At 56.1% G+C, this 22612-nt stretch overlaps 1 protein-coding gene across 4 annotated transcripts in view; it reads right to left on the bottom strand.

The window, feature by feature from the left end:
- Nek6 (NIMA-related kinase 6) overlaps positions 1 to 22612 on the bottom strand; it is a 92707-nt gene that overhangs the window by 12599 nt on the left and 57496 nt on the right. For 3 of the 4 annotated variants that reach the window (XM_013021382.1, XM_013021380.1, XM_013021381.1), the window contains exons 2-7: positions 18841 to 18959; positions 12042 to 12182; positions 11429 to 11491; positions 8412 to 8522; positions 4937 to 5045; positions 3921 to 4028 (exon numbers count right to left, since the gene is read on the bottom strand). In XM_013021382.1, the coding sequence (XP_012876836.1) occupies positions 3921 to 4028; positions 4937 to 5045; positions 8412 to 8522; positions 11429 to 11491; positions 12042 to 12182; positions 18841 to 18930 (622 nt within the window). In that variant the 5' untranslated portion in view covers positions 18931 to 18959. Of the gene's footprint in view, positions 1 to 3920; positions 4029 to 4936; positions 5046 to 8411; positions 8523 to 11428; positions 11492 to 12041; positions 12183 to 18840; positions 18960 to 22612 lie in introns of those variants that run through there. The other variant, XM_013021384.1, reaches the window with a different exon arrangement.

Genomic DNA, 22612 nt, shown 5'->3' with positions numbered 1-22612 from the left:
GCAAGCCTTGCCTGGGTTTTTAAGATGAAAGGACAGACTTCAAAGAGGCCCGGGCCCACACGGGGCCACCGGGCGGATCTGTCCCCAGCCCCGGGGGAGCAGGGACTCTAGGGACACTTGGGAGAAGCTGGCAGGAATGGGGGGGGGTCTCCGTGGACAGTGGCCTCTTGGGGGCCACTGAGGACTGCACGGGGTCCCCTTGGGGCCTGCGTGCACACGAGCGCACAGCGAGACGGGGCTGTGTGCGCATGAGCGGAGCCTAGGACGCCCTGGCCTTCCAGTCCTTTACCTAGAACTAGGCTTTCAAACCCCGGAATATCAGAGAATGAAACCTCAAAGGGGGATTGTGATTAAAGAGCCGGCTCCTCCTGTCAAAACAAACTTGGTGGTGTACTGAAATGCTCGTGGGGTTTGAGACATGTTCATTAGATATGAGAAAGTCACATTTCACACGGAGGAGACGCTGGGGTCTGAGAGCCACCCTTCCCCACCCAGCACTTCGGGAAGCGGCTGTTGGATGGGAAATCTATGCAGCAGGTGGCTGCCGTGTGCCCGGGGGCAGGGGGGGGCAATGCTGTGCAAGTGGCTGGACGTGCCAGGGGTGACTGCTCCAGCTGTTCCCTAACTGGGCCTCGGTCTGTCCATATCCCCATCAGCAGGACAGAGTCCCCTAGGCCCTCCGCAGCCTCTCTCAGAGCCTGGAGTGAATGAACAAATGAATGAGCTGAACTCTGAATTCTAGCCCAGATGCTGCCTTGTTTGCAGGCTGCTCTGCTTTTGGCTTTTTTTTTTTTTTTTTTTTTTTGTGGTTAGTTGGAGATAAAAGTCTCACAGACTTCCAGGTGCTGGTGGCTCATACCTATAATCCTAGTTATTAAGGGGGCTGAGATCTGAGAATCATGGTTTGAAGCCAGCCCAGGCAGGAAAGTTTGTGAGACTCTTATCTTCACTAAACTATTAAAAATGCTTGAAATGGAGCCATGGTTCAAGTGATAGAGTGCTAGCCTTGAGCAAAGGAAGTTTAGGGACAGTGCCCAGGCTCTGAGTTCAAGCCCCAGGACCAGCACACACACACACACACACACACACACACACACACACACACACACACACACACACTCATAGACTTTTCTTGTACAGGCTAGTTTTGAACTATCAGCCTCCTGAGTAGCTAGGATTACAGATGTGTAATCCTGGGTAACAGGCTTCAAGTATTTTTCTTTTTGGTGGGTCATGGGGCTTGAGCTCTGGGCCTCAGAGTCTCTGCACTCTTCAGCTCAAGGCAAACACTCCACCGCTTGAGCCACGGCAGTACTTCCGGTTTTCTAGTGGTTTACTGGAGATAAGTTGGAGATAAGAGTCTCACGGCCTTTCTTGCCTCCTGAGTAGTTAAGATTACAGGCTTGAGCCACCAGCGCATGGCTGCTTCAAGTATTTTTTAAACTAGTACTGGGGTTTGAATTCAGAGCCCTGAGCTCTCATTCATTATTTAGATAATAAACCATACAAAATAGATTTTTTGCTCACTTTTGTTAGTGTTCTACTTGAGCATGCTTCCAGTCCTCAAGTAATTTTTTTTGGGGGGTCAGTCCTGGGGTGCTGTCCCTCAGCTCTTCAGCTCAAGGCTACTGCTTTACCACTTGAGCCACAGCACCATGTCTGGCTTTTCCTGTGTATGTGGTGCTGAGGAATCGAACCCAGGGCCTTATGCATGGGAGGCAAGCGCTCTACCACTGAACCATCTTCCCAGTCCTAATTTTTTTGAAACCTCCTTGTCTGGTATGTGAGTTCTGTGACTTTGGAAAACAGATCCAGGCAGCTCTGGGAAGGGGCAGGTGGCCCCAGACCCTGGGTGACTCTGGGTTTCTTGGGGTGCACTTGAGAGTTACACGATCTAGCACCTCCCTGCAAGACGAGCATAGATTGGGGATTGGCTTCCACCTGTGCCCCCACCAGCCCTGGGTCTGTCCCTTTGCCCCAACCCCCACCCCAGCCTGGGCTAGAAAGGCTCAGGGGGCTGAGGCAGAAGGACCATGAGGTGTGGCCATGCCGGGTCCTGGGAAGGCCAAGGTGCCCTGCCTGCCTTACCCGGTGAGGGCCCCTCTGACTGACCTTGCTCCCCCAGAGGCCGTGCTGGCTGTCCTGGGTGGAGTGGCCTTACTTCCGGGCCTGTCCTGGCCCACAGTGCCCTGTCACCACCGCCAAGCAGCGGGGCTGACATCCCTGCTCTCCAGCCCCGCCATTTGTCTTGCAGCTGCTGCCGTAGCTCGGAGCAAGACACTTGCTTGTAGCTTGTGAGCTGTGTAGAGGCAAATCTTTCATTTTTCTTTCATTATGCCGGCGTGTACTGTCACTTAATTTTTATGTATGCAATCCTTCCTGACAAATATGATCTGCTGCCTGGTAATTCGTCTGACGCTCATTCTGTTCCGAGCTCTAATTACGGCTCCTATTCCTGACACTGAGGCAGCCGCTCTGCCACCGCTGGGTACCGCACCTGTCAGCCCAACCATGGCACTGACTAATGCCCTTTCATGCCAGCCTCATGTTAGCAGATACAGAGGCAGGAAGGGATGGGGAGGGGAGGGAGCTGGAGGAGAGAGGAGATCACATTTGCATAAGCCTAGCTCCCAGGTCAGCAGCCTTAGGAGAGAGGTGGTTGTCAGGGCAACGGGGCTGCGGTCCCCACAGCATCCCCACATAGTAGGTGCGCATTAGATGCGGTGGATGCATAATTCATACCCACACTCGGTGTGAAGGGGCCCCTGTGTCCTTCCCGAGTCACAGTACAATGGCAATTAGTTGGATCGCTTGTCCAACCAAATGCGAGCTGCGAGGCTTGGTCAGCTGTTGGCAGAACCTGGCTGTGGGTGTCTCTCCCCTGGGTCTCTGGGTCTTTTGAGTCCTGAGCTTTGGCTCTGTGCTGCTGGAGCCTGGTTGCGTGCTGAGAGAGGCCCTGGCTTCCGGGAGCTTGTCTAGCAAGCAGGGCCTTGCAGATGCCCCATGCCAGCCAGGACAAGTGTGTCCTGGAGCAGGGCCCAGGCCCCGGGAGGGCGCCTGCCACCCATCATGCGGCAGGGTGAGTGCTCAGAGGCCCCAGGACGCGCCTGGCTCGGGAGGGCAGCCTCTTCCCAAGTTCCAATTCCTCCTCATTAATATAATAAGCGCACCGGTCTGAGTGGATCAGATCACACTGGCGGCGGAGACTGAAAATGCTGTTCCTGATGATGCGATTCTAACTGGCTGTGACAGAGGAGGGGTGCCACTGTCTTCTCCTCTGCTCCTCCCGACCGACAGCTCTGCCAGGAGGCAGGGCCTTGGCTCTCCCCTGACAGCGTCCAGACAGGGGCAGGGGCACAGCTCTTGCCTGGCATGTGAGGGGCCCTAGGTTTGATCGCTAATACCACCAAGAACTTCCAGATCCCCAGCTATGCAAATAGTCTCAAACCAGTCAACTCTGTGCTCCCGAGGAGACATCGATGTCTGGGCCGTGTGGGAAGATGGATTCTCTCCAAAGCAGAGAGTTAGAGGGACAGAAGACCCCTAGCGGGAATGAGCAAAGGCCAAACACACTGCCCACCGGCCCCCGTAGGACACAGCAGTCTCCCCTAGAAGCAGCGTGTGGCTGGCTGGCCCCCCCCCGGCCCCCCAACCCTCTAGACCTTGCTCAGGGTCTCTTTTAAAACAATGAGTAACCTCTGGGCTCAAAGACATTTCTGGGTATGGGAGTGGTTCAGCGGTCAAGTGTCTGCCTAGCAAGCATAAGGTCCTGATGCATGTACACACACACACAGACACACAGACACAGACACACACACACACAGAGGAAAAGCTTTTTCCCACAAGAACTGACCACTTCAGGCCCATGTGGCACTGTAGCCCAGGCCTGCAGCAGGCAGCGGGGTCCCCCCACGCCTTACCTAGCGAGTGGGCTGCTGTGGTCTCCGAGCTGAAGAAGCGGCCCAGACCGAGATCTCCGAGCTTCACGATGCCCGTGGCCGTGATGAATACGTTGGCAGGCTTGATGTCTGCAGAGGAGGGGGGACAGGCGCGGGCTGGTGTGTGTGGAGGCTGAGGCTGCAGGGGAGGCCTTTCAGGTGCTGGGCAGGCCCAGCTCAGCATCTGTTCACAGGACACGGCCAACTCCTACATAGAGGTCAAAGCCTACGAGAACTTTTCCTTCTCCAGGAGGTGTGCTGGCTCTGCCTACCACAGGCTGTGGGACCTCAGGAAACTTGCCATCTCCCCTTGGGCCTCTTTTGCTTCATTTGTATAGGATTTTGTGTCCCTGTTTCCTTTTGTGTGGACGTGTCCCCTGTGCCTAGCAGAGGGCCGGGGAAGGCTGGGATGTGTCCACAACACAGGCGGAGGCAGAACAGGTGGAGGCCATGAACAGAGGCCGGAAGCCAGCCAGCAGGTTCCTTCCTCCATCCGGGACACGGGCCAGATCCCAAGAAGAGTCAATCAGAAGTCCCTTCCCTGGGCAGGGCTGGCAGCAGCACATGTGGACCACCCAGGCCACCCGGGCGGGTGTTGGGGACAGGGCAATGGGTATGGGGGAGAGTAGAGGGCTCCCCGAAGTTTATGAAATTGGTGTTGAGTGCAGCCTCATGAGGAGTCCACGTATGCATGCGCATGTGTGTGTATATGTGCGTGTGCGCGTGTGTATATGTGCGTGTGTGTGCATGTGCATGTGTGCGTGCATGTGCGTGCGTGTATGTGTATCTGCGTGTGTGTGTGCGTGTGTGTGCGCGCGTGTGCGTGCGTGTATGTGCGTCTGCGTGTGTGCGTGCATGTGTGCGTGTGCGTGAGTGCGTGTGCGTGCGTGTGCGTGTATGTGCGTCTGCATGTGTGCGCGCGTGCATGCGTGTGCATGCGTGCATGTGTGTGCGCGTGCGTGTCCACGCAGGCCCTGGCCCCTCGGGCAGGCACCTACCTCGGTGCATGACCCGGCGGGAGTGCATGTGCTCCACGGCGCTGCACAGCTGGACGAAGTACTTCCACACTGTCCTCTCCGGGATGAGCCGCTTCTGCTTCTTAAAGTACTGTGGGGAGACAGACGACAGGCCGTGAGCCCAGTGACCACAGGACACCCCTCCTGTGATCTCCCCGGGGGCCCCAGCTGGGCTTGGGGTCCTCCTGCCAATAAACACAGGGCTAGGAGGGGCAGTAGTTGCACCGGCATCTGCCCACGTGGGAGCCCAGATGAAAGGAGCCCTCCTGATCCCCACCCCACCCCCAAAAGACAGCTCCCCACGGGCTAGGCCCAGGAGGAAGGGCTCTGGACATGCTCCTCACCTGGGAAACATAATTAAAATACTCGAGAGAAGAAAAGACAGAGAAAAGAAAAGAAGCAGATAGCTCAGGCGCCCTGAGGGAGCTGTGACAGAAGGTTCTGGAAGGGGGATGCGAGACCGTGTCTTAGACAGTTTGGTTATCACCATGTGGGGAGTCGCCTAATGGGGTACCAGACAAGGGTCCACACGCCAGTGGCTGAATACCAGGGGCAGCGGCGATGGGGGCTGGGCTTGCTGTGCAGAACCTTCACTGGCTCTAAAGCAGCCAGAGGTGGCTGGAATGGCCCGGGGATGACCAGGACCCCGGCCTGGCCTGGGCTAGGGCTGGGAGCAGGTGGGGGGGACCCAGCTGGCCTTGCACAGGGAGCCTGTGGTCATCTGACCAACAGAGAAGCGGCGTCCCAGTTCCCCACCCACTCCCAATGATGCTCAGAACTTGTGATGGGACCCACGCCCAGAGAGGGTGAGGAGGACCAGGCCCAGGGAAGACCAGGTGGAGCTGGGACCCGGGTGGATAAGGGCGGGCAGCTGCAACTGGCAGCACCCGGCCTCAAAGCGAAGCCCCTGGGGGCTCTTCTGAGGCCCCCTCTAGCAGCCAGACCCTGGGGGAAGCCATCCGAGGCTGTCCACAGAGACCCCTGCCCGGGGGCCCCCCCAGGCCTGGGGTGGGCTGGGCCAAGGGATTATTTACGCTGCGATGTTACCCAGTCCTCATTATGGTGTTTACATGGGACGCACACGGCCGGGAGCGGTGATTTTCTAAATGTCACATCCTATAAGCGCCGGCTGACATTTAGTGTGAAGGCGCAGAGTCTCTAGTGGGTTCTGGGCTGGCGACAGTGGCTCTGGGTTTCACCATCCCCCGTAAACAACATGAGCACTGAGCACCCTGGCTGGTTGGTTCCCAAGGCTGGAGACTCTGGGGGGCACAAGCCATCGTGGCCAGCAGCCTCTGAGCTAGCAGGACAGACAGCTGTGTTTGTGGCCCAGTTGGGATCCTGGAAAGATCTAGTTCCCTTAGTAATCCAGAGACAGCTGGAGTGGCAAGGGTAGCAGAACTGAACTCCAAGCACCCAGCCCTGGGCCAGGTGCCTTACGCATGAGGACACTAAGGCACAAGCAAGATTGTGTCTGCTGTGGGCTGGGTCTCAGCACCGCCCTGCAGAGGAGGACCCTTCACAGAGGAACGGGGCAGGCAGGGGACAGGATTGGAGGAGAGGTACCAGCTGGCGAGGATGGAGGCCAAGGCTACTTGGGTCCCATGTGCTGTAGCCTCGGCCCTGCGGGTTTGAACCTGGAGCCAGGCCTGGGCCAGGGAAGAGGGCAGGGGGGCTGGAAGGGAAGGTGCAGATGGGCAGGTTACCACCCCGCTTCAGCTTGAGGATGCTGGTGATGGACTGCGGTGCCCACAGCTGGACAGAGGTGGACACGAGGCTCGGGGAAGGGAGGGCTGACCCGGGCACACAGCCACACTCTGCAGGAGAGGCCACTGGGCTAAGGTTCGTGAGGGTCACAAGAGAGGTCTCTGGTCCCCATGCCTCCTCCATCCTCTGCTCTGGCCCCACACTCTTCTCCACATCTGTCTGTTTTCTAGAACACAAGGCTGATCCCATTCATCTTAAGAAGCGCCTCGGACCCCAAGGCCAGGCCCTGAGTCTGCATCCAGAGGTCCTGGCTAAGCCGAGGTCTCCACCTCACTGTGGCTCCTACTGGACTGAAGTGGGGTTCAACCTCCACCTCTTGCACAGGGGCTCCTGATCTGTACTACCCACCCGCCTTCCGTCCAGCCCGGGGGGTCATGTCCTCCAGGCCCTGAACTCAGCCTTCTTTCTCCTTCTCTGTCCTTCATTCCTCCCTCCTCCTCCTCCTCCTCCCCCTCCTCCTCTTCCTCCTTCCATCCCCCCTCTCCTCCTCCTTTTCCTCCTCTCCTCCTTCTTCTTCTTGTGCTGGTACTGGAGCTTGAACACAGGACTTGGCTTCTGTCCTTTAGCTTTTTCGCTCAAGGATGGCGCTCTATCACGTGAGCCACAGCTCTACTTCTGGCCTTTGGGTTGTTCATTGGAGATGATTCTCACAGGCTTTTCTACACAGGCTGGCTTTGAGCCAGGATCCTCACATCTCAGCCTGCTGAGTAGTTAGGATTACAGGCCTGAGTCATGGCTGCCCAGCTTCGGCTTGGAAGCTGTCTTCCTGGTGGGATTTCGGCTCCCTGAGGGGAGCATCTTGCTGGTGGCAGCCCCAGGTCCAGCACAGGGCTGGCTCGGGGTGGGAGGGGGCTGTGTGTGCGCTCAGGGCGGGAACAAACAGAGGAGACACTTGTGAAGGGGGCTTAGACGTGATATAGCGCTCTGTGCCACCAGGGATCCGCGTGGAGATTAACATCCCTGCGAACGCATCAATATGTCAACGGAAATATAAAAGCAGGTGATAACAGCGCGAGGAATGCCACTTCCCAGCCGTGCTGTATTCCTAGGGGCCAAATTTCAGAAGAGCAAGTACCGAACAATTGTTCTGTCCCCAGTGCCTGTGGGGAAGCCAGAATCCACGTGTGCCCCGTTTCCAAGCATGGCTGGGTAGGGGTGGGCAGACTGGGATCAGGAGTGGGGGGGGCACAACAGAGGCCCAGCCAGCAGGGCTGTGAGGGCCGTGAGTGAGGAGTGAACCGTGGGGGTGACAGGTGTGGGCTCTTCCTCTGGGGAGCTGGGTCACCTGGGGACAATGGCAATTGAACAGAACCAGGCCAGGATCCCAGGCAAGTCTCTGAACCCCTCTGAGCTTAGATTTACATGTGTTTCCAGAACCTGACCTCCAGGGGGCGCTGTTCCTTCTGCATGGCACAAGTGGCCGCAGCGGCTAGATGCGCAGGAGTGGTGTGAGTGGCCCCCAGGGGTGCTTTCTACCCACAGTGGCCCCTGGCCAGCCGAGGCATCCCTGGGTCTTGCTTTGTGTCCCACGCACTCCTGGCCTGGTGGGAAGATGACGGTGGGAAGATGATGGCTGGGGATGGCATCTGAGAAAACCTGCCCCAGGCCAGCGCTGGAGCCAGAGCAGTGAGGGGCTCAGACCCAGAGGAGAGAAGACCCCCCTCACTTGGCCTGGCCTGGATGTGCTGACCTTGATCATCTGCGAGAGGTCGCCTGCGTCGGCCAGCTCCAGAACAATGTTCAGCTCGTCGTCCTCGATAAACGAGTCCAAGTACTTGATGATGTTCGGGTGGTTCAGTTGCTGTGCCCGGAGAGAAAGAGGGAGGGGTTCACATCAGAACACATGGCCAGCCCCGGTGCCTGTCCTGCTTACTCGAGAAGATGGGGCTCTGTGTTTGCTGGAAAGGTGGGTGCTCCAGGGGGACAAGGCCTGCATTTCAGGGGGGAGGGGAAAGACCTGGGTGATGTTGGGAAATCCACTTGGCACGTTTGGGCCTCAGTTTCTCATCTGTAAAATGGGCACATGGGTATTGGTAGGGGTGGAATTGAACCGAGTGCCTCATACTAGCTAGGGCAAGCTCTCTATAGCCCTGGACGCAGTATTTTGAAATGTGTGAAATGGTACCTGTGAAGCAGGACCCAAAGGCTGCTTGTACCCCCAATCCCCTCCCCAAACCCCTCAGGGGCAGGATTAGGCCCCAGCGCCCTGTCCCTGTGCTCAGCCGGCAGAGGATGCTCAGGAGCCCTTCCTTCCTGTTCTCTCTCAACTGGTCACTCAGGGCTAGGACCTGCCCCCTTCCTCCCCCCCCCCCAGCCTTGGCACCATGGCCCATGTTAGATGCATTGAGGAGCTTAGACAGGACAGTAGCCCACTGGATGGTCATCGGTCCATCGGGTGGAGAAGAAACCCTGGCCACTGCATATAAAGAAATAGTTGGCAGTTGGGTACAGCGGTGCACACTTGTAATTCCAGCATTCAGGAGACTAAGAGAAGAGTTTAAGACCTGTCTCAAACCCACAAATAAACAGAAGAGACTCAATACCCGCCCACAGCATGGTAGGCCATCCATGGCTGACAGCGAGGCTGGCTAACAGGCACATAGCATGTTTTATAAAAGGCCTAGAAGTCTGTGGAGCAGAATCGTGCAACCTCTGTCTCACTGGATCCTGGCACGAGGGGTCTGCACAGGTATCAAGACTACCCTCCACCAGGTGCCCGAGAGGCCCTGAAGCCAGTTCACACCCACTGCCCTGTCCTCGGGCCCCTGCTCTGGACCAAGCCACACTTCTCACTAGGCTATAGTGATTTGTGAGAATGTGTGTATTGTGAAGCCGTAGGTGATGTACCACTAGCATGTTTTCCATCCCTTTTGTATGGTGGCTGTGATAAACATGTGTAACTGATGCTTTTCTTTTCTTTGTCAGTTGTGGGCTTGAACTCTGGTCCCTGAGCTTTTCAGCTCAAGGCTAGTGCTCTACCACTTTGAGCCACAGTGCTACTTCCGGGTTTCTGGTGGTTAATTGGAGATAAGAGTCTCACAGACTTTCTTGCCCAGGCTGGCTTTGAATCACAATCCTCAGATCTCAGCCTCTGAGTAGCTAGGATTATAGATGTGAGCCACCAGTGCCTGGCTCTGATGCTTTTCTTTTATGATTAATGTTTTTTGGATCCTAAGACTGAACCCCTTCTACTTATTTTCAGGTTATGAAGATTTCCTCCAGGTTTAGCGCTAGCTTTTACAGTTAGTCTATCATCCATTTCACACTAGTCTTGGTGTAAGGTGTGAGGCAGGGGCCAAGGCTCACTGGTTTCCACTGGGATATCCACTTTTCCTGGAACTCTGGCTTAAAAGTCCTTTGTCTCAAAGGATGCATGTTTTCTCTCACAGGTGGAAGTTAGATTTAGCTTATCAACTTATAAGTAAATACATTAGGTGGTATGTATGTATGTATGCAAGTGTATACAAATGTATTAACTGAAGTATGGTAGTTTCAAGGGAGACATCAGACAGTATAAGTCAAAGTTCAATCAAATAAACATCAGGAAGTGGGTACTTGAAAGGGGTGGGGTAGAGTTGAGGGGAAAAGGGTGGATGAGTGAAAGGCAGAGAGGGAGAAAATCTACATCCTACAAAAGAGGAGTGAGGGAAGGAGTGGGGAGGGGAGGGATGGGGGAGAATGAAGAAAGGAATGACACTGATCAAGACAATATTATATTTACAGACTGCTTGATGGCAACTCCTCTGTGCAACGACTTAAAGATTTTTAAAAAAATGTTCTTGGTCCAGTGGATTGCACGGGTACTGCTTTGAGAAGGCCGGCCAGGGGCTAACACAGACTCAGCTTCCTTTTGGGAAGAGGGCAGGAGTGCTGGATGGGAGAGGAACAGCTTTCTGTGTGCAGCGTGGCTCCCCAGCCCCAGTGTCAAGCAAGACCCGCAGCAGCTTCTTCCTCCTCTGCCTCGGTGGCCTCATTACTTCCTAGGAAACCTCACCCTCTCTCAGGGGGCTCCCCAAAGCCCAACCAGGAATTTGTTTTCTCTAGAAAAAAATTACAGGATCTTTTTTGGGGGGAGGGGAGGAGGGTAAGGATGAAAGCTTTGTTCAGGCACGTGCTGGCCTCTGGGACGGAGGGGAGGTTGGAGGCCGAGCTCCCTCAATACCTGTCAGCGTCAGTCTACAGAGGCTTAAATAAACAGGGGCCTCAACGTCCAAGGTCCAGAGAGGGGACAGGCCTGGCCGGAAGTGCACAGTGAGCTAGGGCTGGGGCCTAGAACCCTGTCCACACAGAGCCCACCCTGAGGTGGGCCCAGGAAGGTCAGAAAGGGGTCCCCCCCGGTCCCACCCACAGCCTGCACATGGAAGCTCAGGGCTGGGGGCTCAGCACAAGCGACCCCACGTATTCAGAAGGGTCTGTGAGACCCGCACGTCCCTTTGTTGGGTAGGGAGTCCTCGTGCTCCTGGCATGGCCTGGGCAGCCTCGAGAGGTGGACAGAGATCTGGAAAGGGGATGGAGTGGGGACAGGCAGCCCCGGGAAAGTCCACCTGCCCATCAGCCTGTCTCCACCATGACCATGTGGGAGGAAAGGGGCGAGGCGGACACCCCTGCCGTCCCCATGCATGCCGCGCAGGACGGCCCTGGCATGACCGTCCTCAGCACCACTCCATCCAGGCAGCCTGGCACGCGCCCTGCCGGCTCTGGACTCACCTTGAGGAGGCCGATCTCCTTGACGCAGTCCTGCCTGGCCTTGGCGTCCATCATCTCAAAGATCTAGGGCAGGAGGCAAAGAGGAGCAGAATGGTCAAACCAGTGGTCCATGGCAGAGCAGGGGTCCCCACTTCCGGGCAGCACCCTCCACAAACCAGACAATGCGTTAACAGCTTCGCACTGTCAGGCAGGAGTTGCTGAGCCCAGTGCACATCCGAGAATCTGCCACTTGCGAAGGCCACGCTCCATACCCAGCACAGAGCCTCGGTTTCCACAGCCTGACTCCACAGCGCCATCACGTGGACTGTGTAGGATGTGGGTGGGCACCAGCGCCATGAGCTCATGTGCTCCCAGCCCCTTCAATGCTCACTCAGCAGGTCCTCTTAATTGCGGACCCAGGTCTGTGTTGACCTGGGACCCTGTATACAGCAGGTGCTCAATGCATGCCCGTTTTCCTTTATGGTTCACGCTGAGCTTTCTCAGCTCCTCTCCAAGCCTGGGAGTTGGGTCCTGACATCTCTGTTCCCACAAGAAGGGGAAGGGAGACTGTGGCCATGCTACCTGTTCAGGACGAAGCTGGCTCTCGTGAAGCCACGAGCTCCCTGTGACTCACCTGCACCTTCTTCAGGGCCACTGTCCTCCTGTCCAGCAGGCAGGTGGCCTTGTACACCTCGCTGAACTGTCCTCGCCCTATCTTCTTCTCAATCTGGAAGTCGGCCAGCGAGCAACGGAAAGCCAGGGTGCTGGGGTGTCTCTGTAAAGGGAAGAGGCCTTGGTCACAAGCCCAGTCGGGGTAGAGGGGCCAGGCAGCTGGGACCTGAGGACCCCAGCACCCTGAGAGCCTCCTCTAAGGCAGCCAGCCTCAATACCCAGAGCTTCCCCTGGCCTCTTATGTCTGGACCCATTTGCTCCCCATGCAAGTCTGCCACGGTGAGGCCCGCAGGTGGCTCTTTTCCCCCATTGGCCCCTGGGTGTCCTCTGTTATCACTGATGAAATGTCTCAGAGAAGCTGGCTTGTGGACACGTGGCCCATGGGCTGCCTGTCCATTTAAGGGCTGGCAAAGCAGTGTGTGTGCGTGTGTGCGTGCGTGCATGTGTGTGTGTGTGTGTGTGTGTCATCAGCTACAGCCCACCACAGATAAGGTCTCAAACCCTGCCACCTACAGAGGGAACTGAGGCCCAGAGGGCAGCCTTGCCAGGTCACGGAGCAGCCCCTGCCCAGCCTCTGCTTCTTCCTGTGAATCTGAGTGTGCCATCATGCCAGGGACACTCTGCCCTATGCTGGGGGAGGCTGTCAGGAGACCAAAGGCCCTAAGTGGCTGGTCTGGCATCTGGTACAATGTGGTACCTCTTGCATGGCAGCCCTGGCCATGCCCTGTGCCCTCGTTGTGAGTGCTGAGGGGCCATCCAGGCTCCTTGTGAGGACGTGTGTGGTGCCGTGCCCGCCTGGCTGTGACAGTGCGGGGATCATGGGGTCCTACTGTGTGCTAGGAGGTCCTACTGAGCACATGCATTGAACAAGCTCAGAGCATCCAGAGCGTTTTCAGGGAGCACACAGGCTGCTCCTGGAGGAGCCTGGGCATCGGGGCGTGGGGGTGGGGAGCAGTTAACTGTGGCCTGACTGTCATGGTTACTTAGAGGAAAAGGGAAGAGAATGGGAGGAAATGGTGGGATCCCAGTTTTTAAGATAGAAAACTGAGGCACAGTCACAAAACCCGTCAATGGGGTTGGGACCTAAACTCCCTGCTTAATGGGTCCCTAACGGGGTTCCCTTCTTAATGGGGTCATGGATATAGGTGGATGGGGGTGGGTGTGTGGTCACTGTAGCCTGGCTGAGTCTCCAGCTGCACATCTGCATATGCATGACCCACATTTGCATTTCCTGTTACAACCTATTCACCCTAATTAGAGGAACTAGCTCCGCGGCACAGCACAAGCATCACTGGGTACTGGGGGCACAGTGCAGCAGGTGCTGGGTCCACTATTACCCACAAAGCATTGGGCTGGGGTCCTGTCCCTGGGGTGGCCTCTGCTCTCCTGCTCTGGGCATCTTGGGACACGGGGCTTCTGAGTCAGCAAAGTCTTGACCCTGGTTTAACTCCCAGGACAGACAATGTGAGCTGTGTCCTTGCCCTCAACGACAGACCTCTCTGGGGCCACCTCCAAGGCTGCCTTCTGTTCTATAGCAAGTTCCACTCTTGTCCCTGCAGCCGAGTGACCCAGAGACAGTGCTAGCTGCCCCAGACATCTTGAAGAGCCCGGGAGATGACACAGGTGAGGTCCGGACAACCGTGCATCAGTGTTGCCGGCAAAACTGCAAGGTTGGGGCTGGTTCCAATCTAGCTCACCCAGGGGGTCCCAGGACTCATTGTGAACTAATGACCACCTGATAGCACAGGCTAGCAAAGGGACATATACGAGGCTCTGTCAGGTGAGACCTGATGCTGGCCTGGTAGTGTGGGTTCAAATCTTGCTTCAGCTACTTCCAGGCTGGGCCTTTGGTCCTGTTCTTCCTCATCTGTAAGACTGAGGCAGCCATGGCCTCTCCTTTCAGTAGCTGATGGAGGTCAAATAAGCCAAGACACTCCAGTGCCCAGAGGGGGCCTGGAGCACAGGAAACACGCCGGCTGGGATTACTGCTGGAGTTACCCTTGCCGGCATTCTTTTTTTTTTTGGTCGGTTGTGGGGCTTGAACTCTGGGCCTGGGCACAGCCCCTCAGCTCTTCAGCTCAAGGCGAGCGCTCTACCACTTGAGCCACAGCACCACTTCCAGCTTTCTGAGTGGTGTATTGGAGATAAGAGTCTCACGGACTTTCCTGCCTGGGCTGGCTTTGAACCACGATCCTCAGATCTCAGCCTCCTGAATAACTAGGATTACGAACATGAGCCACTGGTGTCTGGTTTGGCATTCTTGTCTGTATGTTAGAGAGGAAGATGATGATGGCTCTTCCTTCCCAGGGCTTGGGGACAAGGGGACAAGCTCAAGGGGCTTGTGAAGATGCTTATCATCCCCACCACGGAACCCGTCACTCCACAGTCTGCTGACTAGGGACTGGCAGTGACTTTGGGGGGCTTGTAGCCTTCACGCTCTCCCTCCCAGCATGTTAGCTAGGGACCTGGCAGCTTCTGTAGCTACCCTGGGGCTGTGCTGGGGCTACTCCCAGCAAGAACCCCACAACCCTGGGGAGGGGCAGCTTGGCCCCCAAGGCCCCAGTCCCGTAGCTTGGACTCCAAGATAGGGGAGGCAGCCCCAGGGCTTGGAGGAGACTGGCTCAAGGGACCTGGTGGTTGAGACTCAAGCGGTAGCTTGGGTCTCTGAGTTTTCTGTCTCCACTTGCTCTAGAAATGTGCCAGTTTCTCAGACCCAGGCTGGACACCAAGGGGAGAGCCTGGGAGGTGGGGGAATCTGACCACTGTAGATCATCCCCACCCAGAAAGCTCGGAGAAAACCAGACTCCTTTCTCCAAGTCAGAGCAAATTAGGCCATAGGTCCTCCCCCGCCCTTTCCTCCCATCCCCCTGCCCCGCCCCCACCCCCCCCACCCCACTGGCCTTCACTAATTTGAGTTTAAAATGTTTGAACTACATAAGTTCTGGCCATCGACAAATCCTTTTTATTTTTTTTTCTCGCTAAACAGGAGCATAAAATTACATGTTAAAAGAATAAAAAAAATGCATTCGCCCAATTAATTTTCTGAAATCTCATTAAAAAATTTAGCCTGACTAAGTCAGACTTCTGACCTGAATTTTAATCATCTTTACACTGGACGGGTCTTCTTTTCCCTGATATTTGCAATGCATCATTAATTTTAAGGCAACGGTTTCTGTGATTTTAAAAGGCACACTTCATCAGAATGACATTTCCTGTAAACGAATTTCACCTTTAAAGACATCTGACACGGTGTATAGGAAACTTCTAACGGATTCGGTGGATGCATACGCGGTGATACGTTTTAAAATAGGCTTCGCATAAAAGGACACAACACACACAAAGTCCACGTTGGTTGTTAGACTCCTGACCATGCCAACCCTGCTTAGCTCTTCCCGATCTGGCTAATTTCAATCCCAAAGCCTATCTTGCCTCTTGAGACCTCCAGGTGGGAAGATGCTTGGGGGGACGGGAGAGGGGGGAGGGGCGGGGCAGAGACGGTAGGAAATCCCCACTCAACCCCTTCAGGAGCACACAGTGGGTCTCTGATCTCACAACAGGCTCACTATTAACTATGGACTCAATTTCAACTTGCTCCCACAAAGCCACCCGTTCGTCTACCTTCTCTAAGTGCAGGTATTTAAAAACTTTGTTGGACAAACTGTCCCCTTTGCCTTCAGGTCTGGGGCCTGAACTGCGTTCTTTGTTTTTTCCTGGAACCTTCTTAGCTCTTGGTTCTGCATCAAACTGCTGGTCATCCATTGGACAGAGTAGCCATCCCTTTCTCTGGGCTCCATCCTGAAGTCCTCTGCTCCCCAACTCTTTGCCTGTTGGCACAGAGGGTGCCCTAGTAGTGCTGGGAACTCCCAATACTCTTGAGTTTAAGCAAAGTTAGTATCTGGTCATGCAACCTTACCAAGACCCATAATTTTTTTGGGAAGGGTGCATACAGATTTTGGTCTGGGCTGTGGCCCCCGGCCCCTTGCACATGCATGTTTTTTTCCAAGAGAACCATGCTTTGCACATCTCAGGACAGAGGCGTGTTAGCTGGAGCTTCTCTGGCCCCTTCTGGGAGAGCCATTCAGTGTGTGGGCCGGGCCTTGTACTACATCCCTAAGACGATACTGATGCAAATTTGGAAAATCATAAAGCTTGGGGCATTTTAAGCCTCTGTCTCAACTCCACACATTCATGAGGTTAAAACTCATTGAAAGCAAGCATGCCCAGCTCTCCTAAGTACACATGCATTCCACACACCGACTAATGTACCTCCACGTGGCCCAACGGCTCTGAGTAAGAGAGCCACTGGCAGGGAGCATGGTGCGGGCCTAGAAGGTGAGCAAACCCCACAGCTGCACTGTTGGTCATTTCTGTACTTTCTACCTTGGGTAGCGGGTTTTAACTGTGAAAACTGCAATGATATTTAAAATTTAAAAAAAAAAATGGAGCCAAGTGTGATGGTTCACATCTATAATCCAAGCTATACCAGAGGTAGAGATCGGAACTATCACTGTGTAAGAAAACCTGGAACAAAAAGGAAAACTCCATCTCAACAAAACAAGCCAGGCATGTTGGCACTTTCCTGTAAGCCCAGCTTAGAAGAATCCTAGGACCCTATAAAGCTGCTGGGTACTAGTGGCTCAGAACTGTAATCCTTGCTACTCAAGAGGCTGAGATCTGAGGATCACAGTTCAAGGCCAGGCCAGGCAGGTAAATCCATGAGACTCTTATCTTCAATTAACCACCAAAAAGCTGGAAGTGGAGGTGTGGCTCAAGTAGCAGAGTGCTACCTTTGAGTGAAAAGCTCAGGGAAAATACCCAGGCCCTGAGTTCAAGCCCCAGGACCTGCACACACATATAAAAATTCAACCTAAAAGGGCTGGGGAGTGCAGCTCAAGGCGTTAAGGCCCTGATTCAAACCCCAGTACCACCCAAGTAAATGCCCACAACGTTTGGCCCCAACAGTCTCATTCTGTTTTCACAGCCATCTCATGAGGGAGGTACCATTATCCATCCCATTTTCCAGGTGAGAAAGCCAAGGCGCAGAGTGGTCATGTCCCCAACTTCAGCTGGCTGGCAGGGGGTGGCAGTGGGAAGGGATCTGGCCTGTAAGGGTGCCTTCAGCCCCACAAGGGCACCAGAGGAAATGCCAGGCACATCCCTAGGCAGGGTCTGGCTGCCAGGTCTCTTCAGACAGGCTTTAATTCACTCATCTGTCAGGAAGGAGAAGCCTGCCCAGCCTCCATTCCTGCCCCTGTCTCCGAGACGCAGCGGGGCCTGTGTGCTCTGATTCTGCAAACCTGGCCAGGTGCTGGTGGGACGGGGGTGTCCGCGCCTGACAGCCGCTGCCCGCAGCAGCCTGGTGCTGAGTAATCGGGCCTAATTAACTTAACTGTGTCATTACTACTCCAACATGTGCCACGGGATGCTGAGGACACTGCCGCCCCCGCGGCCCGCCGCCCCCTCGCCTTGTGCGAGAAATAATTATGGGCCTCTCTCTTCTGCCAAATGAGGCTGTAATTAACCCTAATTGCTCGAAATGCAACTGGCTAATTCTGGGAGATTAATCAAGGGGGGATTCAATTGTTAGTGAATGACTTAATATGACAAATGGCTGCATTACCCAGGCAGGCCACCCTGTCCTCGCCGTCAGCACCATGTCTGGGTAAGACCTGGGCCAGTGGTGCTCTTGGGTTTCCCTAAATTCTACCTGGTGATGGGCGCCTGTGTCCCAGCCAGTATCCGAGTTGGAGAATCCAAATAGCACACAGGTCCACAGGCCCTGCGCGTGCGTGCGCATGCGTAGACAGATGTCCGTCCCTGCTAGATCCTGTCACCTCTGGGTGAATCCACAGCAATGCTCTTCCCCAGCCCAAGGAGCACAGCCATTGAGTGAAAACACAGAAGGTTTTCAGACATTCCTGCCTCTTCGGCTAGTACCTCTGTGCTATGTGAAACTTGTGTAACCGAAACACGCTGACCTGGAAATCCTACAACAGGATCTAGGAAGTCAGAAGCTGTGATAAACCTGCCATGGCTGGAACGTGGGTATCGCTGCATCTCCACTTACGTCTCACAATCTTGGGACAAAAAACTAATTGTGTGTGTGCAAGAGTACGCATGCGCCAGTCCTGGAGCTTGAACTCCGCCAGGGCATGGGCAGAGCTTTTCTTTGCTCAAGGCTAGCCTTCTATCACTTCCATCTCTTTGATATTTTAATTAGCAACAAGAATCTTATGGACTTCCCTGCCTAGGCTGGCTTTGAATTGCACTCCTCAAATCTCAGCCTGGAATAGCTGGAACTACAGGTGTGAGCCACTGGCGCCTAGCGCCAAAGCCAACTTTTAGCAAGAGCTTTTCATCATTTGAGACTGCTCACAAGACCCTAAAGGAGGTGGCCCCCCGGCCAAGCTGCCTGGGCCTACTTGTCCTCCTCTGCCATTTCCTAAAGGCGCCTCTCTGGCTCCCTAGGTCGTGTCAGGGGCCTTGCTGGGGCTCCAGGGGCTCCTTATCTTTCCCACGAAGCTAAGGACAGACTCACACACACCCTGTCCTGGATGGGGCACAGCACATGGATCTTGAGTTCATTAACTCGGCTGGCATCAAGGCTCCTCTATGTCAGCCTGGGATGAGGCAATAATATCCCTACTCCAGGTCTTGTCTGTCTGAAAAGGGGAGCTGGCCTGGAGCCAGGGCTCTAGGAGTGACCACGGCCAAGCTCCAGGCAGACTCTCAATGCCCTGTGGACAAGGAAAAGGCCTTACCTGTGAGTCTGAAGGGTGCGCAGGCGCCGGTGTGTGGCAGAGGTTGCTGGGGCTCCCTCCTTGGGGCAGGTGACTGGGCTGTCCTGCCATGCTGCATGCCAGCCTCCCCAGGGCACGGGCTGCAACAGAAAACAGGGCCTGTTCACAGCCTCCTCCTGTCACTCAGGTGTGGGAGTGGCGGGGACAGAGCCGCCCAGCTCAGCGGGACCTGCGCTCAGGCAGCTCCCTGCCCTCACCGGGGGTCAGCCTATTGCAAGAATCGGTCCACTGGGAAGGAGATTCCCAAAGGCAAATTGATTGGCTGACCCTGGCCAGCAAGGAAGGTAGCAGGCTCGCCCCTTGTGTGCTGGACTCCACAGCCTTGCTCTTCCTACAGTCTGCTGGCCTACTGTCCCCATTGTCACCCCACCTGAACTCAAGCCATCAGCCTGGCTGGTCAGGGACAAGAACTAAGTCAGACTCTGGCAGAGGCTGTAGGAAGGTCCCCAACGTTCCAGTCCCAGACATAGTGTCAGCAGAAGGCCAGGCCATGCCCAGGGTACTGTGTGCACCTCCAGGCAGGTGTGGGGCCTTTGGATGCTCCAGGACTGGGCTCCTGGGAGCCCAGAGTTCTGACTTCCAGAGGCTCAAGGGCACAGAGCCTGCGCCAGCTTGGCTCTAGTGAGGCTCTCGTGGTACCCCTACCACACACAGGACTCAGCAACATTCGGGTCTACTCTGTGTCCTGATCCAGTGGCCCCGCACTGGCCTTGATCCAGGGGTTCTGCACGGATCAGCACTGCTGCACGGCACAGCCAGGCTCACTGGAGACCAGGCTGGACATCACTCGGCTCCCTTTGCGAGTCTATTTCCAGCTCTACTTTGCGGGGCGGAGGGCACCTCCCAGATGCCAGCCACGTCTATGCTATTTCCTGGTGTGAGAAGTGAGGCCCACCAACCCTGGAATCCCATTGGGCTCAATCTTGGGGCTCTCCAGCTGTATCCTCAGGGCACCCGGCCTCTGCAGTGCCCCTGGGCAGCCCTCTCCCTTCTTTGTGGTTGTGTTGGTGGAAAGCTACTCTGGGCCACAAAGTCACAGGCCACAGGGGAACAGCTGGGGATGGTAGGATGCACGAGCCGGGGGTGCGGGCCCCGCTGGCGGAGCACCCCAGAAGTGTGAGCCCCACTCTTGCTAAGCACTGCCCACGCAGTCTCCTGCCTGTGACACTGCCCACCTTGGACACAGACACGCCATTTGGTTCCCCCTGTTGTAGACATTTGGGTAGACCACGGAGTGGTCTAGATCTGTCTGGTGGGGGGCATGGTGCCAGGCGGCCTGCTCTCCCCTCCCCACAGCCCCGGCCTCTGCGCACCTCTTGCCTCCTGGCTGGGTGTCCCAGGGCCCAGCGCTCCCCCCACCCTGGTCCTGGAGTACAGATGGGGCCAGGCGCCTTGGGCGGCTTCCACCATCTGGCTGAGCACTGTGCTGGAGTGTGCACCCCTAGGGTACTGCGGTGGAGGAGGTGGGGTATGAAGAGCCTCAGGATAAATACACACACACACACACACACACACACAGCCCCTTCTGCAGGCCCTGACACGGTGGGGGAGGCGGGTGTGGGGAGCAAGCAACAGCAAGGCGGCAGGAGAGGGTGAGAATGTAAAATGCGCATGAATTTGAACATGAAACCGGAGGCTCCTGCGGGGGGGCTCGGCAGCTGCTGTGGGCTGCACCCCAGACCCCTCAGGGTGACATGTTCACATCCTCTGCCCTTAGGGAGACCTCCCGGGAGAGGATGGAGACCTGTCTTCTGAAGATTCTATCTTTATCTACAAATGCTCCTGAGTCGGCCCAGAGGCTCACCTGCCCATCTGTCCTGGCTGCCCACAGAGAAACGGTGCCAGCAACCACCCCTGGACTCCCTTGCTGTCACCCTGCCCTGCCCAGCTCCAATCCCACTGGGCAGGAGGCTTATCCTCAGAGACACATTTCACAGGTAGAGAAACTAAGGCCCAGGAAGAGGAGGTGCAATACCATTTGTCTATATGCCAGGACAGGTCTTTGCTGTCTCCTGGGGGCTCTTCAGGAGTTTGGATTTGGGGGGTATTTTTTGTTGTTGTTTGGTTTCCCAGTGGAAACCGAAGTTCCTTATACCAGAAATTTCTAGTGGACTATGCACGTCACGGGACTCAGAATTAGGAAGGCCAAGGGTAGTTGGAGGGGCAGATGTGCGGGGTTGGGGGGGGAGGAACACAAAGGAAAGCTTGCATGCAGGCCCTGGGGGTAACACGGGGAGCTACTTGTCCCTGGGATCTGTGGCTCCTGCCAAGCTGCAGAACAATGAGGCCATGGCTGCCAAGCCAGAGTCAGGGGCGAAACATCTGTGGAATGCGACCCAGAGCCACAGGCCGCCCCAAATGTCACCTCAAAGAGAGCCTTTCTCCTGCATGAGCCCAGGCGCTGTGGTGTGCCCCACCCCCACCCCCACGGGGCTCTCAGTGGCTCTGCTGGACCAAGGGCTGGACTGGGAGTGGCTGGACCGCTGGGGCTCTAGGCTGGGAAACGGGGCTAGAGGTGAGATCCTCCTCGAGGACCACTGACCAGAGTACGCAGTTGAGCAGACGCGAGCTGCCCAGGGCAGCCTGGTACGCGGGAGCCGGCATGGCTGACCTTACTGAGCAATGGAGGGGAGGTGGCCTTCTGTGGCAGTCACAGGAATGGAGGCGAAGCGGGACAGGGACCTGTCCTGGCTCACACGGCCGCTCCATACCCAAGGTCATCCCTACATGAGTCCTGGGGGCCGGCCCCTGGACTGCACCCTCTGCCTATCTTGTACAAGGCTCTTATCAAGGCAGGCTTTAAATCCCAGGGTCTGGCTGCCATGTTGTGTTGGCCTCTGAGGTTCCAAGGGGCTTTTCCCTGTCCTGGGCCACAGCTTCCTCCGGTTTGCAGACACTTCATCTCAATGGAGGCTTCTCCTTTTTCTCTTGCCAAATGTCAACCATATGGGGTCTGAAAGTGAGCCAAAACACCAGGAGGGGGTCTGGCCCTGACTCCGGCTGCACCTGTGTGTGTGCATGTGTGCGTACACTGTGTGTACTTACATGTGTGTATGCCTGCGTGTGTAGCTGTTAGTGCCCGTGTGTGTGTACACCGGCGTGTGCCTGTGTGCCTCTGTGGGCACACTCATTCTCGGCTCCTCCGGCACCTGCAGACTTTGAGCACAGGCACGTTCTCCCTCTGTCCGTAGAGGCGGCGGCCGCCCCGGTGGCGGCGAGGCCTTGCACGACGCGGTGGCGGGGGTGGCCCCCAGAGAAGCATGCGGCACCTCACCCCGCTTCTCTGAGGAAAGCGCCCCAGCCCCAGGGCTGCTCAGGCCAACACCAGCATCAGAACCAGCGCGATTTCTACGTGTCCAGTAGGCTCCTGGTAGTGGGAGCCATTGGCTGGCACAGCCCAATACACCACCTAGAGCTAAAGCCCTGATGCCCATTAAGAAGATGGCCGAAGCTGGGCGCTGGTGGCTCACGCCTGTAATCCTAGCTACTCAGGAGGCTGAGATCTGAGGATCGCGGTTCAAAGCCAGCCCGGGCAGGAGAGACTGTGAGACTCCTATCTCCAATAAACCACAAGAAGATGGCCACCGCGGCGCACAGTGTCTGGCCACTGAAGGGGGTGGGGCCGGACCGGCTGCAGCCCCAGTGGACACCGATGGGTGAATGGACATCTCCTGAGGAGCTGGAGATGAAGAAGCTGGCCACCTGCCAAAAGTAATGCCACACAGTGGAGAGG

Source organism: Dipodomys ordii, unplaced genomic scaffold, assembly GCF_000151885.1.
Source record: "Dipodomys ordii isolate 6190 unplaced genomic scaffold, Dord_2.0 Scaffold55, whole genome shotgun sequence".
Taxonomy (NCBI): Eukaryota; Metazoa; Chordata; class Mammalia; order Rodentia; family Heteromyidae; genus Dipodomys; species Dipodomys ordii.
Note: the sequence above shows the minus strand (reverse complement) of the source record. Positions and strands in the feature narration are given on the sequence as shown.